General features: G+C 57.8%; 1 protein-coding gene across 1 annotated transcript; it reads left to right on the forward strand.

The window, feature by feature from the left end:
* The first annotated feature begins 440 nt into the window (after positions 1-440).
* Positions 441-16,707, forward strand: SMYD5 (SMYD family member 5). Its single transcript, XM_006278243.4, has 13 exons — positions 441-585; positions 1,828-1,936; positions 3,355-3,494; positions 4,752-4,873; positions 5,816-5,885; positions 7,014-7,118; positions 7,979-8,041; positions 8,948-9,018; positions 9,526-9,632; positions 9,945-10,001; positions 11,970-12,064; positions 12,789-12,859; positions 13,611-16,707. The coding sequence occupies exons 1-13, from the start codon at positions 490-492 to the stop codon at positions 13,747-13,749; spliced, it is 1,245 nt and encodes a 414-aa protein (XP_006278305.1). The 5' UTR covers positions 441-489; the 3' UTR covers positions 13,750-16,707.
* Positions 16,708-17,039: the final 332 nt, after the last annotated feature.

A 17,039-nucleotide genomic window follows, 5' to 3' on the forward strand; every position in this document is an offset into this window, starting at 1 on the left:
TATCTATATCTATCTATCTATAATATCCATGTACATAGATCGATAGATAGATAGATAGATAGATAGATAGATAGATAGATAGATATAAAGAGTGAGTGAGCAAATGCTAAGCAAGAGCTGGGGTCTAGTGCACCTCACTGATTCCCCTTTAAACCCGGCTCCCGTTAATGCAGGTGTCAAACAACCCGCAGGTGCTCGCCCGGGGGCTGCAGAGGAAGGTGCCCCGGGCTGCTGGCCTGCAGCCCGCAGCAGCTGGGGCTGCAACCCCCCCTCTCCACTTCTCCTGCATGTCGTGCCAGGGCCAGGCCCTCCTTGCAGCTGCCTGCAGTCAGTCCTTGCAGGGGAGGGAGCACCCTGGCCCTCCATGCATCCCAGCTTGCATTGCCTGGGGCTCAGAGGGAGGAAGAGGAGGAGGAAGAGGAGGAGGAGGAAGGGGGTAGGATTTCCTGCTTCCCCAGCAGGTCAGAGTTGGGAGGTTGCAGGCTCAAGATGGCTGCGTCCATGGGTGACATGTTCTCCTTTTGTGTGGATCCAGCCGGTCGAGCCCGGGCCGTGGTGGAAGTGCGGTTCATTAACAATGTCAAGGTGAGCCCGGCCTCCCCACCCCTGCGCTGGCTGCAGGCTGCCGGTCTCACTCCTGCTCTTGCAACCCCCTCCCTGCTTCCCATGCGGCGCGCCCCGCTTTCCCTGCCCCTGGCATCTCCCTAACGGGGAGCTGGGAGCTTTCCTGGTGGGTGCAACCACAGCCCGCATCTCCCCAGGGCTTGGGGTGCCTCCTTTGCCCTTCTCCCCCCCTTCCCCGCACCCTCGCTGGAGCTCGGCAGAGCTGGGGGTCCCGCTCCTGCAGCTGTGCATGTATTTGCGGGGAGGATGAAGCCCAGATGTGGACGCAGGGGGGGTCAGGGCTGCGGTGCAATAGCAAAGCGTGTTGGCAGGGGGGTTGTGGGCTCTGATACCGGGTCAGAGATGAATTTGGGTTGCTGCTCTCAGCCCAGGGGCCAGCAAACATTGCAAGAGCTGGGAAGCTGTGGGGGGTCCGATCCTTTGCATCCGCGCTGTGCTGCATAAGTACCTGTGCATGGCTTTGCACCAGGGAAGGGGAGCATCAACCCCGTTTTACACCCTGTCTGGGTGGGGTGGAAGGTCCTGCGAGCTGAATTCCTGCTGGGCGTAGGAGGGAACCTCGGCTTGGAGCATCCCCATCGATAACATGAAAGAAAAGAACAAACCCCTTGCAGTGACGATAATCCTAGACCTTTTTTGCAGACAGAGGGAAAATCTGGGAGGAGTTTGCACACTGGGGTGTGCGGTTCCCCAAGTTTCATCCTCTATGTATTGAAATATTGGTGGAGGGGCCTCGTCTGCCCAGTGCCGTATCCCATCCTGCAGGTCCCTGCATCCTAGGGGTGCACCGAACAAGCCTTTATAATTCACTTGCAAAATACATTGTGGTCTTTGTGGGTGAAAGAGCCCATCTGGCACCAGGGAGGGCAGAGCCTGGCCTTCCTGGGGTCAGCAGGATGTTTGATGTGGACTTCGGGGTCGAGTTGTTCAGGGATTGGAGCCACATTTGGGGCCGGATTTTAAGCCCCGCAGGTTTGGGATCGGGGGGTTTAGCTCAGGGCAGGCACTGGCCTTAGAGCGAGATGATAGTGGGGCTGGTTGCAGTGGGTAGGATGCTCTGAGGGTACCAGACCTCGGTGCTGCGGGCATGGGGACCTATGGCAGTAGGGTCCCTGGGGCCTGGAGAAAGCCGGAGCAATGGGACAGCTGCCCTGGGCACTCCCACAAAGTGATATCTTCTGCCTCTTGTGTCTCCATCCAAAGGGCAAGGGCTTATTTGCCACCAGGAACATCCATAAAGGGGAAACGATCTTCATGGAGAAGCCCGTGGTGTCTTCCCAGTTCCTCTGGAACGCGTGGTACAACTACAAAGGTGAGGATGCTCCTGGACTTGAACCCCCCCCAGGACCATTTGCTGAGCGGGGTGATGCAGCCAGGGAAGGAAGCAGGGACCCAGATATGACTGTGCCTTAGTCTTGCCTGTGGGCGAAAGTCCTCTTGCTTATATTTAGCCTTAAGTATATTTTCCTGTTGGCCTACAGGCCACGTCAGGGCTAGAAGGCTGCACATGGCCGTGTTCAGCCTTGGGTCCAGATTAAGCAAGGTGCTGGTAGTTTAAAAGAGCAATGGTAGGGCTGGAAGGGACCTCAGGCATTCAGCAAGTCCACCTTCCTGCTCAGGGCAGGATTCGTGCAGTAAAGACGGATGTCCATGCTGAAAATAATTGCTTTTATGCCATTCGTACACCCGAGCTTCGAGGGGGTGTAAACCCTCTCTCCGTAGCTATTGCGGGTTATGATACGTCTCCTCCAAATCATTTTGGAAATCAAGGGAGGGATGGAAAGAGCAAGGTGATTGCTAGGAAGACGTGACGTTGAGATTTGATCTCTCCTGGCCTTCCTTTGCCTCCACCCCAGCCGGACCCATGCAAGTGCTTTCCAGAGTAGGGAGCGTTTCCAAGCTCTGGCCTTGGACCGCTGACCAGAAGAGAGAAAATGCTGATCCCAGGAACCCAGATGTGATTTGAAAGCTGGATTAAATCACTGCTCAAAGAAGCTGGGAGTCAGCGTTGCTTTGGTCCATCTGGGTCGGGGTGGCCAGCGTGTGGCACAGGTGGCCTCAGTGCATGGCATGTGGCAGACTGGGGTGGGGAGCAGAAAGCAGAGCAGCAGATAGGGCAGGGAGCAGAAAAATCAGCAGATGAGGCAGGGGCAGAGGATCGGAGTGGCACTTGCAGAGGGTGTGTGGCTAAGTGATGGCATGCCTACCAAAAAGGTTGACCCCTCACTGGTCTGGGTGCTGCTGTTAGTGAACCCTGTTGTGGTGCACGGTGTGGCTGTGCAAGGCGCCTTTTGTCCCAGCAGCCCCTGAATGCTTTGCAAGGTTAAACAACAGTGAGAGCGGATGAGAAGAGACAGCTGGGGCTTTCCACTGGGGCAAAAAGGGTTTCCAGCTCAGATCTGCAGTGAAAAGAAAGTACCAAGAAGGTGGGCAGAGAAGTCGGCAGCCTGGGAGAGCCGGGGCTCTGTGTGCGGGGATATTTCTGAACACATCGGTATTAGGGCCACGACACGGATGCAGCCAGGAGCCGGGTGACCTGGAGGGTCGGATGAGGCGTGGGGCAGGAAGGGCTGGGATGTTTTGTGCCCAGTGGGTTCGCAGACCAGACTCCAAGCTATTGTCAATCAGGATGTCTCCGCTGCAGTTACTGGAGCCAGGCTGGTTTGTACCAGCTGGGGGTCTCGTGGACTCTCCTTTCTAGACCCGCTGGGTCTGTCCTCTCTCCCCCAGCCTGCGATCACTGCCTGCGGGCCCTGGAGACGGCAGAGGAGAACGCGCAGAGGCTGCTGGGGAAGAGCTACCAGGTGCTGCCTCACCCGGACCAGTGCGGCATCCGGAAAGACTTGCATCAGCAGTGCCCGCAGTGCCAGGTAAAGCACTGGAAACCTCACAGGCTTTCTCAGGGGGGCGCATTAAGTTCCTGATGGAGAGAGCAGCTGGCTGGACAGGACCCTGCTGGGTCATTTAGCCTAGGGATACTTCCCCCTCTGCAGCGTAGCAGCCTTCAGCTTCTGTCCGAGGGAGGATTCCCCTTGGTGCTTTTGCTGCCCCTGCTCTTCCAGGCTTGATGCTTTGCACTAGAGCAGTGGTTTTCAACCTTTTTAGCCTCAAGATCCCCTTGGATAGACTCGAGGCCCCCTTGGAAAATGCCGGCTCTTGGTTTTCACTCATTTTTTGACTAGCGAAAAATCCTGGAGCAGGGACGGGCAATGATTTGGGCTGGAGGGCCACTTCAGGAGTTTTGGTGAGCTGTTGTAGGCCGGGGAGTAGGGGGTGCTGACCTGGCCCGGTGCCCATTGCAGGGGTGTGCAAGGAGTGGATCATGGCCCTAGTCCTGCACTGTCACCCCCTTGCAATCCTGGCCCCGACCCGCTCATCCTGCTCCTGGATGTCCCTCCCCGCTTGCCTGAGGCCCCATTGCATCTGCCCGGATGATGCCCGGGAAACCCTGCCTGCCCACCTGCTCCATCCAGCACCCCCAGCACGGTGGATGGGTCAGGGTGCCCAGGCAGTGGGGCTGGCAGCGGAGATGGAGACAGGCAGTGGCAGCCAGGCAGTGAGCTGCTGCCACGGGGGCTGTCGGGAAGCCGAGTCTGGCCACTGCCCCACCATGCACCTGTGGGTAGTGGGACCAGGCACAAGCACCGTGGCCCGGGCTGCCCCCCATGCCAAAGCTGGACAGGTCCAAGGGACTTGCCATGAGCTGGATAGATCCCTTGGCAGGCTGGATCCAACCTGCAGGCCATATTTTGCCCATCCCATTTTTGGTTCAAAGAAGTTGGGAAGACCACAACAGGGCACCGTGGTTTTTGAACACTGGATTCCTAGATGAAGTCTCTGGGTTGACCTTGTGAATCATGTTTGTGCACCTAACAGTGCTAACATGGTGTGTGTGACTCCCTCCTTGCAAGGATCTCAAAGCACCCCGGAGTGTCCTGGCACCCCGATTGAGAATCACTGCATGAAGGGGAGCTGGACAGGCCTGAGGCACAGCTGTTCCTAGGGATCCCCTCCTTACACCCCTCCTTCCTGCCACAGCTACCTCCCCAGAAATAGCTGGCCTTTAAGAACAGCCCGTGACCCTCTTCTGCTGGGGACCGTGGGTCATTATCTCCGTTGCTCCTCAGGTGACGTACTGCAGCGCTGCGTGCAGGCAGTCTGCCTTGGAGCAGTACCACCAGGTCCTGTGCCTTGGGCCATCCAGGGAGGACCCCATGCATCCCCTCAACAAGCTGCAGGAGGCCTGGAGGTAGGGGCACAACTATGGAGCAGAGAGCAGGGCTGCCCTGGGAAGAGTGGGGCTAGGAGGGTTTGGAGAGGGGTGCTTGGATACAGCTGGGCCACAACCACCACGGTCGATGCAGTAATGATGTAAGACGCCCCTGGCCACCTCTGCTCTCCTTAGTGTCACTGTCCTGCCTCATGGTGGCCGTGGGACAACTCTGCTCCCCATATCCCCAAGCCTGTACTGCTGGAGCTGAAGGAGAGTCCTTGTCAGGTCTACAGAGGCTGACACATAGGGTGGAGGAGGCCTGATCCCCTCCACGGGGAGCCGTAGGGCATCTGTTAGACACAGCAGCTCTCTACGGCCGTGCATGGGCTTCCACGGTGAGCGTCATGTCGGCCCTGTGAGGCAGAGGGTGGAGGATTGCCCGACTCCAAGCAAAAGAATTGAGGCACAGGGCGGAGGGAAAGGTGGCACCTAACCCCATGTCTTGCACTCCAGTCACATCCTTTACCATCAGCCAACAAGGACTTGCCAAATTTGTTAGAAATGCAGGGCCCTTGGGAGGTCACAGCTAGTCCAGCGCCTGCTCCAGACAGGATCAGCCCTCTCTGAAGCACCGCAGACAACGGCCTTCTCTGTTGCCCTTTGTTGCTCCCAGTCTCCTGTCAGAACTGGACTCTGGGTGCTGCGTGGACGTGTGGCAGAAAATAAAGATGTTACAGACTAAATAGACAAGACAGAGACGGGATAGGAGGGGAAGGGACTCGGCATGTTCTCCTGCTAAACCTGTTATATCTGAATTAGGTTCAGCCCATCTTTGGGATGGCTGGGTCACTGTAATGCATGAGCACAAATGGGTGGGGGGTGTGGGGGTCCTTTGTCTCCTTCTGGAGATCAAGCTTTTCCTTTCGGCACCAGGACATCTCGGCTCATCTGTCTCTCCATCTCTCCCTTCCCCTACAGAAACATCCATTATCCTCCAGAGACTTCAAGCATCATGCTGATGGCAAGGATGGTGGCTACAGTCAAACAGGTGCGTTCCTCTGCTTGTGCGCCGAGGTGCACTTTTATATCTCCTTTCTCTTTTCTCTGTTAACAATGCGGCTTGCCAACCGGGGCAGGAATGACAGGTCGTTCTTGTTAATGAGGTGCAATGCTTGCATTATATCTCCACAACTGTTATGTGCAGAGAAAACGGGCGGCAGACAAGGGCCTGGTTGGTTGGAGATATTTTCGATGAAAGAGCTTGGCGTCAGAAAATGCTGGTTCACTGAAAATGCTGAAGCTGCTGTGGGGGTAGATTAGTCTGGACAGAGCTCTGGTTGGGATGAGACTCGCTGTAGAGCAGCCTGTTGCTGTGGACGTGCACCCGGGTTGAGCAAGACCCTGGTTCAGGTCCCTGCTCTTCATGGTTTCGACTTAGGATTTGAACCCCGATCTCCTTCATGCCTGCAAGTTCCCTGAGCTGACAGTCCAAGACTTTTCTGGGGTGGATGCATCTTTCTGATGGCTTTCATGAGACGTGTCCTTCACGCTCAGGGCATCTTTCCAGAGGTGCCAGGCTGTGCTCAGCAGCCTCTGAACTATCCAATGCTGGCATCCATGAGTTTGAACTCCCTTGTGTTGCAGAAGCATAGAGGGGCAAAGTGCTGCCTTGTTGGTGGCTCCCCTCTGCCTTGCAAAGGGTGGCCAAATTTGCCCAGAACCGAAGCTGTTGTCCTGGCGTTGCAATGAGCTAGTGTTATTGTACCCTCTTGACTTCCCTTCCTCCAGCTGCCTTTGCCCAGTTTCTTGAATAGTCCCGTTGCTGTGGATTGAATGTCTGGCCCAGATCTCCTCGCAGCACCCCTCAAAAGTCCTTGTTCTGTAGGTGGAGAAACTGAGGCACACAGTGGCTTGCCCAGGGTCACATGGGGACAGTGGCACTTGAACCTGGATCTCCACACCATCCTTCCTCCCCTTCTTTCTCTTGCACGTGCTCTCTTAATCCCGGAGTAAAACATCCCTGTAGAAATGGCAGCATTCGGGTCAGGGTTGCCCACAGATCTGCATCTCCTGCTCCCTGGATCACTTCCATCCCACCTCTCCCAACCCATCCTAACACCCCCATACCCCCAGCAAGGGAAGGGCTGGACTGTGAATCTCTGCCATTTGCTTTCAGGCCAAGGACAAGGACTGGTGGATAAAGCTTTTTTCCCAGTTCTGCAGCAAAACGGCCAACGAAGAGGAGGAGATCATCCACAAACTCTTGGGGGACAAATTTAAGGTCAGGGCTGTGCTTTCCCTCAGTGCTTGGGGCCTTCAGGGGAATGGGATCCTAGATAAATGGGGCTGTGGGAGTGGGAGACCTCAGGAGGTCACGCAGCATCACTCCCTGCCCCGGGCAGGAGCATGGATGAGGGCACTGTGCCCAAACTTCTGACCTTACAGGTGCAAGGGTTGTTGTGTGGGGTCAGTCCACCCCCACCCCTGCTACATTTCAGGACCGGTGGGGAGCCCCACAGGCTAAATGACACCTCTGTGAGCCAGATCTGACCCATGGGATAGAGGTTGAATACCTCTGGACCCAGAAACTTGCCGGCAAGAGGCTCCTCCCAGCCCTGCTGCGTGAGGGCAACTTGTGAGGATCCCAGAGTTTCTCTCCCATTGCCATTAAAGATCTCACGTGTGCAAGCATGCTGCACCAACACCATGGTTCGGTATTAGGCCAGTGCTGGGGGACAGCAGCCCCCCAATGAAGCACAAGCCTCTAGCAGTAGATGTCCAGGAGAAAACACCTGTTCTGCTTGGGGTATAGCAGGCTGTTGTGGTTGTTATGCTGGGTAGTACATACGCCCTGTGGCAGGAGGCTGGTCCACGCTTCACCTGTGCTGACCTGCTATGGGAAGACCAGGACAGCTGGGAGCGGGCCAGCTGGCCAGCAAAAGCATGGTCTGGTACCCAACAACACCATGGCCTGGTACCCTCAGAGCATCCTACCCAGCAAAAGTGGGTTTGGATGGCTCTTGGCCTAGGGTGGGGGGCTCAGACCAGGCAGCCCGGTGGGGAGGGGCAGTGGGACAAGGGACCCTTCCTTAGAGCCTTTGGGCTTCCTCCCTGCCCTGACCGTGCTTTGCCCCCCCCCAGGGCCAGCTGGAGCTCCTGCGGCCGCTCTTTGCAGAAGCCCTGTATGAGGAGCGTCTCGGCAGGGTGAGTGGGGAGCTTCTCTTTGCAGAGCCCTTGGGGTCCCAGAGCAGGGACAGCCCCTTCACTGCCCTTGTCCCTCAGCCCCCCACCAGCCTGTGCTCCACAAGCACCATGCTCTGCTCCCCTCCTTCCCGGCTGCAAGGAGAAGGGAGAATCCCCCCGAGAGCCCATCGCTGCCTTGCCTCAATCAGGGCAGGGGCCAGAGCCCTAAAGGGACAAATTATTCAGGGGAGGAGTCACAGAGGTATCATCCTGCCCTGCCCCTACGTGGGACACACTCGGCATCCCCCCCTCCCTGTGGTTGCAAAGGCAACTTGCCGCAATGCAGCAAGATGGGCATCTGCCTTGGCGACAACGGGACCTGGAGAGACCAGGGCTGGGTGGGCACCAGCCAGTCAGTCGATCCCAGACGGTTGCAAATGCTGGAAATGGGGAGAACTTGTCTAGGGAAGGCCAGCGGGGCAGACAGAGAGCAATGGGCAGGGAGAAGGGGAGACATATAGGCCAAGTATGAGTGCTCTCCTGACCCCAGGAGACGGAGGAATAGCTTCTCATTGCTGGAGGAATTTACACCTAGGCTGGCTAGGCATCCAAAGACCCTTTCTTGCTGCTGGAGACCCTGTTGGAAATGAGGCTGTGATGCTCCATGCCTCAGTTTCCCCAGGGTAAGTCCTCTCCCAGGGATTTCCTTCTCCCTGTGGTATCCAGGCCTCCATGGCAGGATGATGAAACTAGGTCCCAGAGGAGCCAAGACCCCTTGTTAACGGCCCCAACAGCATCGGTGAACGGTTCCTAGGCCTCCTCCCTCAGTCCCCCACCGAACGCCAGTGACCGCATGTAGCATACGAGGGGGCAGCGGTCTTGCAGCTTGCCTCACCTGGTGCATGTGTCTGTCTCTCTTTCCAACAGTGGTTTACTCCTAAAGGGTTTCAGTCACTCTTTGCCCTGGTAGGCACCAACGGCCAAGGCATCGGGACCAGGTAGGCCATGACAGGCCTGTTGCATCCGGGGAGGATGTGCAGTGTTGGTGAGAAGGCAACCTGGGGTTGCAGAGCTCTGGAGGGGGCAGTACTTAGAGGGCTCTTCAGGGAATCAGGAGAAATTATCCCGGGCCCCAACGTCCGATAGAAAAGGGGGAAGAGACCCTCAGCGTCTCTGGGGTTCTTTGAAAGACCCTTCATCCCGTAACCTGGGCTGGGGCTCGCATCCAAACCCTTCCTGGAGGTGAGAACCGCCTCAAAGCTTGCGGCTTGGCACTGGTGGAAGGTTTAATCCTTTGAGCCCTGGAAGCAGGAGGTGCTTGGCCTTTGAGTGGGGTCTGTGCTGAAGAAGGCGAGCGAAGGCTAAAATCCAGGCCGCTGGGCATGATCCCTTCCTGTGCTGTCAAGGATGCGTGTGTTCACGGCACATGCCATGCTCTTGGCTTTGTGGCCTTCCTACGCACAGACCTCTGGAAGCAGAGCCATGCTTTGTTCGGTTTTCCCCAGCTCCCTGAGTCAGTGGGTCCATGGCTGTGATGCGCTGGAGCTGCCCCTACAAGAGAGAAAGCAGCTGGACGCCTTCATAGACCAGCTCTATAAGGACATCGAGAAAGGTAGTGGCTGCTGGTTGGGGTTCCTGGCCTCCTTCCCAGGGGGGACCTCTTGAGGGGTGAGGTCCCCACCATGAGCTGCATGGACCAGCGCTGTTGATGGGCTACACTGGATGCCATGTTGTGGGTGCAGAGGGGGCCAGGAGCCTTCTGGGTTGCCTGTTGTTCTCTGGGTCATCCCACCTGGTGGTCCAAGTGCTGGGCCTGCTCTCTGGTCTCCAAGCCCAGTGGTGCCAGGTGTCATGGTGAAGCCCCGTGCCCGTGCTTTGCCTGGGGGGATGCTGTCAGTGCCATCACAACCCCTTTCTGCTGCAGAGACCGGGGACTTCCTGAACTGCGAGGGATCAGGGCTGTACGTGCTGCAGAGCTGCTGTAAGTACCAGGACAGGGGAGGGGTCAGTGCTGCCCATGTCCCTGGCTGAGCTAATTGCTTTCAACCATAGCAGACCCTGGCTGGGCTGCACTTTGTTCCTAAGCCCATGTAAACGCCCAGCCTAGTCACCGGGAACATACACAAGTGCATGCCCGCAGGTGTGTGAGTGGGGAGGTGCGTGCAAAGACACCAGCCAGCTGGGTTGGTCATGTAGTTATTATTGGAAGGGGTCTGCATTGTTCTGTTCCTCTTTCTCGGTGCTAGTTTATAATACGAAAGGCTCATGTGCGTGGATGTTTGCATACAGGAGTAGGGGGCAGTCCCGTGGGGTTCGGATCAGCGAGAGCTGACTGTATTTGGGTGTTTTAGAGATGCCCTTTGGCTGGGCTGGCCTCAGTCTGATCTGCCTCCTCATATCCAAGTACCTGTGCTGGTATCTGGGATGTTCTTCAGAGGCTGCTGTTTGCAAACTAACTCTCTGATACTTCCAGCCCTACAAACTACCTGCAACAGGCTGCAGGTCTCAGGGGCTGCAGCCCGGCTGCAGGGGATAAGATAGTGATTACAGGCCTGCCTAGGAGGACTGGGCCAGCTAACGGGATAATTGGCTGGCCCAGAGGAAGTTAAAAGCTCCCGGGGAAGAAAGCTAGAGAGAGGGAAGGCTGCATGGCTAGAGACTACAGCATTGAGAGCTAGGATACTCTTTTGGGATCTGGGAAAGACGGCGGGGTGTGAGTTAACCCTTCATTGTTTGTGTTTGGTTGCTGATTGATGTTCAAGTTGTGTTATGTGGGGCAAATTTGCTCCCCAGGGAAATAAAGACTGTTATACGAACTGACAACCTGCTACACCAACCCTCAGTGTTTGTGAGCTGCCATCCATGATCCGGGTAGGGTCTTGCAGCCTTTCACCTGCTGCCCATCGCACGTGACCTAGTGCTTTAGAAATGACCCCGCAGGGACAAATCGGGGACCTCAAGCTAACGAGGGCTCCAAAGCGTCGTCTTTCTCTCGGGGCCTGATGTATGCCAGGTGCCTCGGGGACAGGACGTCCCTTGGGACCCAGAGAGCCAAGGGGCAGATGTAATGTGCTGAGGATGCTGTTTTAGGTCTAAGCTGGGGACGGGCTTGTGGCAGCTTGTGTGAGAAAAAATGGCATTGAATAGCCCCAGGATGCATCCAGGGAGGATGTGCGGTGTTGGTGAGAAGGCAACCTGGGGTTGCAGAGCTCTGGAGGGGGCAGCACATAGCGGGCTCTTCAGGGAATCAGGAGAAATTATCCCGTCTCTGGGGGAAAAGGGGGTGAACATGGCTGGGGTGCAGCGAGGAGGGTGGAGAGGGTTGTGGTAGAGAAAGCAGCCGGGGTTTAGGAGGGGAATGTGTTCCCCATCTTTTCTGATCCCATTCAGCTCTGTGTGGGGAGCCTAGGCAGGGTTCAGACCCTCCCGGAGCTGGGTGAGCTGTCTCCAGTAACCAGGGTGCCCCTACAACCTGCACACCCCCAGCTCCAAAGAGAAACCCGCAGCACCCACGGGTGACTCAGGGGCTGCCGGCTGGAGCCGTATGTAGCTCTGAAGCCATGGACTAAGTATCCCTGGTTCAGAGCAACGCTCTCAGCATCCAAGGCCTCTTGCCCCCAGCTTTGCATCCATGTGGAAGGGACGGACGCCATTTCTTGCCTGCCGGCCATCTGGTAGCTCTGTGAGTGCAAGGGAGGGTGGGGTGGCCCAGGTCTTAGCAGGCAGCGTCCCCCTCACCCACACAGTAGGGCTTGGCAGTGGTGTGGGCACGCTCGGCAGATGGCACAGACCAAGAGCTTGGACTTGCCGTCTCCTGTGTGCCCAGGCTCAGCGCATGTGGGCTGTGGGGACGGGGCAGTATGGGGCACCCCTGGCACTGCCCCTACAGTGCCTGCCTCAGTTGTCTCTTAACTCTTCTCCTCCTGTGTCCGTGTCCTCCTTGCGGCAGGTAACCACAGCTGCATCCCCAATGCCGAGACCTCCTTCCCGGACAACAACTTCCTCCTCCACCTCACAGCCCTGGAGGACATCAAGGCGGGAGAGGTGAGGGCCGACCCCCGCGCCACTCCTCCCAGGGGACCCACCTGAGGTGATGCCCATTCTGTTCAGGTGGGGAAACTGAGGTAGAGTTGAAGTGACTTGCCCAGGGTCCAACAGGGAGTCAGCATCAGAGCTGAGGACCGATTCCCTGGTCTCTCGAGTCCCCACCCAGCGCCCGCATCCAGGGTCGCTGGCCTGGGGGGACCCTTGCTGAGGAAACAAGGGTGTTCAGCAGTTCTCTTTGACTCTCTGGGCACTGCTGGGCCTGGAAGAGACCCCGAGGGTCCCCTGATGCAGCCCACTCACCGTGCCCAGCCTCCCTCTCCACAGCCTCTGCTTGGGGAGATTTCCAGGGTCAGGCCCCGGGATGTTGAGGCAGTGCAGATCTGACTCAGGCCCTCCAGCCTGGAGCGTGCTCGTAGCCGTGATAAACATACAGCCGCTCCCTTTCTTGGGGTCGCTGGACCTAGCTGGATGCGGTGGTTGTCTCTGGCTCCCAGGAAGACTGATCCCACTAAAACAAGGGCTCAAGGGCCCACAGATTGCAGTCCTGCCCCCTCACAGAAAGCCCTGCTGGGCTCTGTCTTCTCTCGGTGCCTTGTCCAGAGGGAATGGCTGGGTTTGTCCTGGAAAAAACCTCCTGCCCCCTTACCCTCTCTTTCCAGGACCAGGGGTTTATTTGATGGGACATGTCTCAGCTGGGGCTGCCTCTCCCTTGCTTTCACAGGAAATCTGCATTAGCTACTTGGAGTGCTGCCAGCGGGATCGGAGCAGGCACAGCCGACACAAGATACTCCGGTAGGGCCAGGCATCCGCCAGGGAAGAAAACCCCGGGGTAGAAGCAGCCATGGGGAGGGGTGGGGGGATTCCTGCAGGCTGCAAGGCCTGCAATGCCTGTCTGCTTCCTTGCCTCTTCCACGGTCCACCAGCTCACCCTTTTTTTATATGCAACTGCATCTTCTAGCCATGTGCCCTTCAGTCCAGCCAAGCAGAGTGGGTTTTAGCATATACACATGTGCACACATTCCTCTTCCCCCCCAGCCATGCTGGCCATGGCACTGGGGAAAGCCATTTGAGACCAACCTGGAGTTGTTCCATGCCATCTCCGTCCTGGGGGCAGAGTTTCCCACTGCTGCCGTCACCTCTCCAGGCCTGTCTGTGTTGCAGGACAGCTGTTGCCACAGCTGTGCCAGCAGTGGGGATGCAGTGTGGCAGCAGCGCTGTGTCCAGACAGGGAGAGGATGGTTGGTGTGGTGTGTGATCCCTTTGCTGTCAGCCTGACGGGCAAGAGGATGAGTGTGCAGGGGGTGTGCTCATGCGCATGCAGCCCTCTGGTACATGTGCATGCACTATGACCCCTCTGCGGCATGCACACAGTGCTCAAGCAGGATGGGCACGTGTGGGCATGCACATGCTGCATGGAGTCGGGGCTGGCCGTGCTCTCTGGGCTCCTCTCGGCTCTTAGGAGAGGCAGGAGCCCCCTGTCTTGAGTTGGAAGCTCTTAGTGCTGCCTGTGACATTGCTTCCTTTCTCCTCCCACCCCATGCAGGGAAAACTACCTGTTCACCTGCTCGTGCCCCAGGTGTCTGGCGCAAGCCGAAGACCCTGACGTGACATCGGAGGAGGACGAGGAGCTGGAGGGCGAGACGGACGACGCGGAGCTGGAGGATGAGATGACGGATGTTTGATCCTGGGCCTGGGGGGCATGGGGCTCCTTGGGCTCCCAGCAGGCCGGGAATGCATGGCGGGGGGAGCACACCTTGGCACTGCCCATTGCTGGTGTCGTGGCGGGGTGGGAGGGACGAATGGTCAGGCAGGGCTGGGCTGTGGGTGCATATGCCTCTGGTCCATCAGCCCCGCTGCTCCGTGATGCACTGGACAGGTAGCGAGTGTCCTGCAGCTATCGCTGCAGCGCCTGGCACGTTCTCGTGAGCATCACAGCCGTGTGTGGGGCAGGCGGGGGGACCCCTGCGCTGGTGCACACACAGCACCACACACTGGGGCAGGGCCTCGCACATGGCCTCATCCAGTGAGAAGCAGCTGCTATTAGATGCAATGATAATCTGACAACTAGGGAGGCAGGGACCAAATGTCTGGGCAGGGGTGGGTGGGGAAAGAGGTTTAACCTTGTGGAGACTGATGTATGCAGAGCGGTGGAGGTGACTGCCTGCTAGGACCAGCCATGGCCTCCCCTCACATGCATGGGCAATTAGCTCCATCTCTGTGTGCAATGGGTGCAGGATGGTGCTTCCCTTGCCTTGCTGGGTGGGGCGGGAGGATGTGAGGCTGCTAAAGTCTGTACACAGCCACGCCAGCTCTGCAGCACTCGGGGGGCTGATGGTCGGGGCACCGGCAAGGGACAGGTTAAGTAGCTTGGTGATGCAGGCCAGGGGGCAAGGATGTCTCTGCTCCTGGGCTCTGATCCCCCTGCTTCCTGCTCTGTGCTCACGCTGGTGACCCCCACCTCAGGGTGAGAGCCCCTGTGGGAGTTGCTGGGCACGGCAGGGCTTCAGCCGCTCTCCGGGTGTCCCCGGGGGTTAGGCTTTTTGGGTAGGAAACAAGCTGCAGATGGTGTCTGCCATCAAAATCAGGGCCCCTTGGGGCTGGGGTGTAGGGCAGGGCCTAGCCCACTGCTAAGTCCTGGCCTCCCGGTTTTGCAAGCACAGACCTCCCCTGGCTGGACCTGATCCAACCCCAAGCAATGGAGGTAGGACACGGGGTGCCTCCTGTATCCTCCACCCCTCTCCCCTGACCCAAGGGACTAAGGAGCCAAGCTTGGTCCTTCCCTGTCTGCATAGGATGCTTGGCCTCACCGCTGCTCTACCTGCCGGCTGGCTCCACCGCTCTGATACAGCTGGCACTAGCAAATTGGGACCAGCTGCCTCTTCACCTCCCCCCCTCCCATTACATTGAGATAGATGCTGACCGGCACAGAACCAGACCCACCTTTTTCTGGCCCCCACTGGGCTCCTGCTATACCAGGCCTTGAGGAAGTGCGGTTGCTTTAGGGCACTTTGGCTTTCCCCTGCCCCAGGCTGGGCCAGCCCCTATCCAGATCATTGGGGCTCTTTCTGCTGCCTTCCCTGGGTGTGCAGAGGTGACGTTTGCTCTGAACTCCTGTTGCTCTGACCCTGTACTTGATGCTCTGCAGATCTCGGGCCGGGTTGTGCTCTGCGTCACAGGGTGTGAATCTGGACTAGCTTCCCCAGAAGCAACTCTGAGCTGATGTGGGCACTAGCAAGAGCAGAGCTTGCTTGATCTCCACCTGCTTCCAGCTGTGCCAGGCAGCGTTTTGCTCTTGCTTGAATCAATACAGCAATACCTTTTGTTTGAAATGGTGCTAATTCCCACTGTGCTGGCTGGCTCAGGGGTGCAGCCTGAGCTGACTGTTACTGGGGTGGCTTGTGTGGGCTCCAAAATGTGGCTTGAGCACGGTCGTCTTCCAGGAACCAAGCTGATGCGAGGAACTAAAGAGCAAGATCCCAGCCCTGGGGGCTCTGGGAAAGGCTCTTTGAGAATGAGGAGCTGCCACGATGGGGACAAAGGCGCTGTGTCCCTGGGATGGCTTGGCTGGAGAATAATGTGCTTGCAAATCCCGCTCAGATGGGTCACTTAAGCTGATCCCCCTCTGTTTGTTCCTTTGGCCAGGCTGCGGCATGCATCATCCAGCCACGTTACTGAGTTTCACTTCCTGGTGCTCAGGCCTCGGCCCTGTGCCAATGGGTATCTCTGCAACTTGAGCAGCCCCATGTCTGACTGGGCTCCTTCCCTTTTAGGCCCTGAGACCAGGCTCCTGCTAAGGGGATCTTGTTACCAGGACTTTGGCCTGCTATGGAGGTGCCCTTGGCTGCCTGTCCCTGCTACACTTCTCCAATTACTCCCCGTGAGCCCTTGGTCTGCAGGGGAGAGAAGGTCTCGCTTTGTGGGGGGGCCGATGCCCCTTTAGCTGCCTGGTCCTGCAGCAGCCGGGGCAGGGATTCAGGATACGTGTGGATCCAGCCTCCCACGTGCAAGCCCACAACTGCTGGCCAGCTCTTGGGAGCAGGCGGCTCAAGGGGTCTCAGTCGGGACAGAGCAGTGTGGTTTTGCAAGGGCAAAGCGCTGACCCCACCCTCCAGCCTTACTCCCTGCCGGTGGCTTCCAGTGCTGCCAAGGCTTTTCCTTTCGGTGCCATCATTCTCCCCTGTGCGTGCTCCACGCGGCTGTAAGTCGTCTCGCCCCACTCTGCTCTCTCATCCCTGGCTGGCAGTGCCTCGCTGTACGGACCGGCTCTGTACACATGCCCACATAGCGAGACCCCTCCCCGGCCTGTGTGCCGCCCCCGTGATGCGTGTCGTGAAGCTGCTGTCTGCGGCGTTGTCCCTTTGTGTAGTGTCCATGTACCCAGGATGCATGATTAGAGAGAGACTTGCTGTGCACTGGCAGCAGACTAAGCCCGTGGATGGGCTGCACCACGTATGCTCTCATTAGCTCCTGGGCACCGTGGCGTTGTTTGATCTGTCTTGGTTTGTGCCATGCAAGATGTGGGGTGCTCCCTGGCCATGTCACTCGTACTCCGGTGAGATGGCCCAGCAGCGTGCTAGCACCACCCTGCCTGTCTTCCTGCGGTGCCCATCTGTCCTCAATAAAGCGAGATGAAGAACGGCTCCCCGGGCCTGCTGCCTTGTTGCAATGTAAGGAAGGGAGCTTGGGAGGAGGGGGGGGCTGTGTGTGGGCTGGAGAGGTGGCAGTAGAGGTAACGAAGTGCTCAAGGTGATGGGGTTTTCTCTTTGCTGCCCAAAACAGTGCAGGCAGGAGGGAATGAGGGGCCCTGAGCCAGCCTGGGTTTACAACTCGACTCCTGGTCTCTCCCAGGGCATGTCCAAACCCAGTGCAAGGCTGCCAGTGACTGAGTCATTTCAGCAGCCCTGCAGGCCGGTCACAAGGATGTCGGCGGGGGCTAAACACCAGGTACCACCACTGCCTCCCCTTCTAGTGC

The sequence above is a fragment of the Alligator mississippiensis genome, chromosome 2, assembly GCF_030867095.1.
Source record: "Alligator mississippiensis isolate rAllMis1 chromosome 2, rAllMis1, whole genome shotgun sequence".
Lineage (NCBI taxonomy): Eukaryota > Metazoa > Chordata > Crocodylia > Alligatoridae > Alligator > Alligator mississippiensis.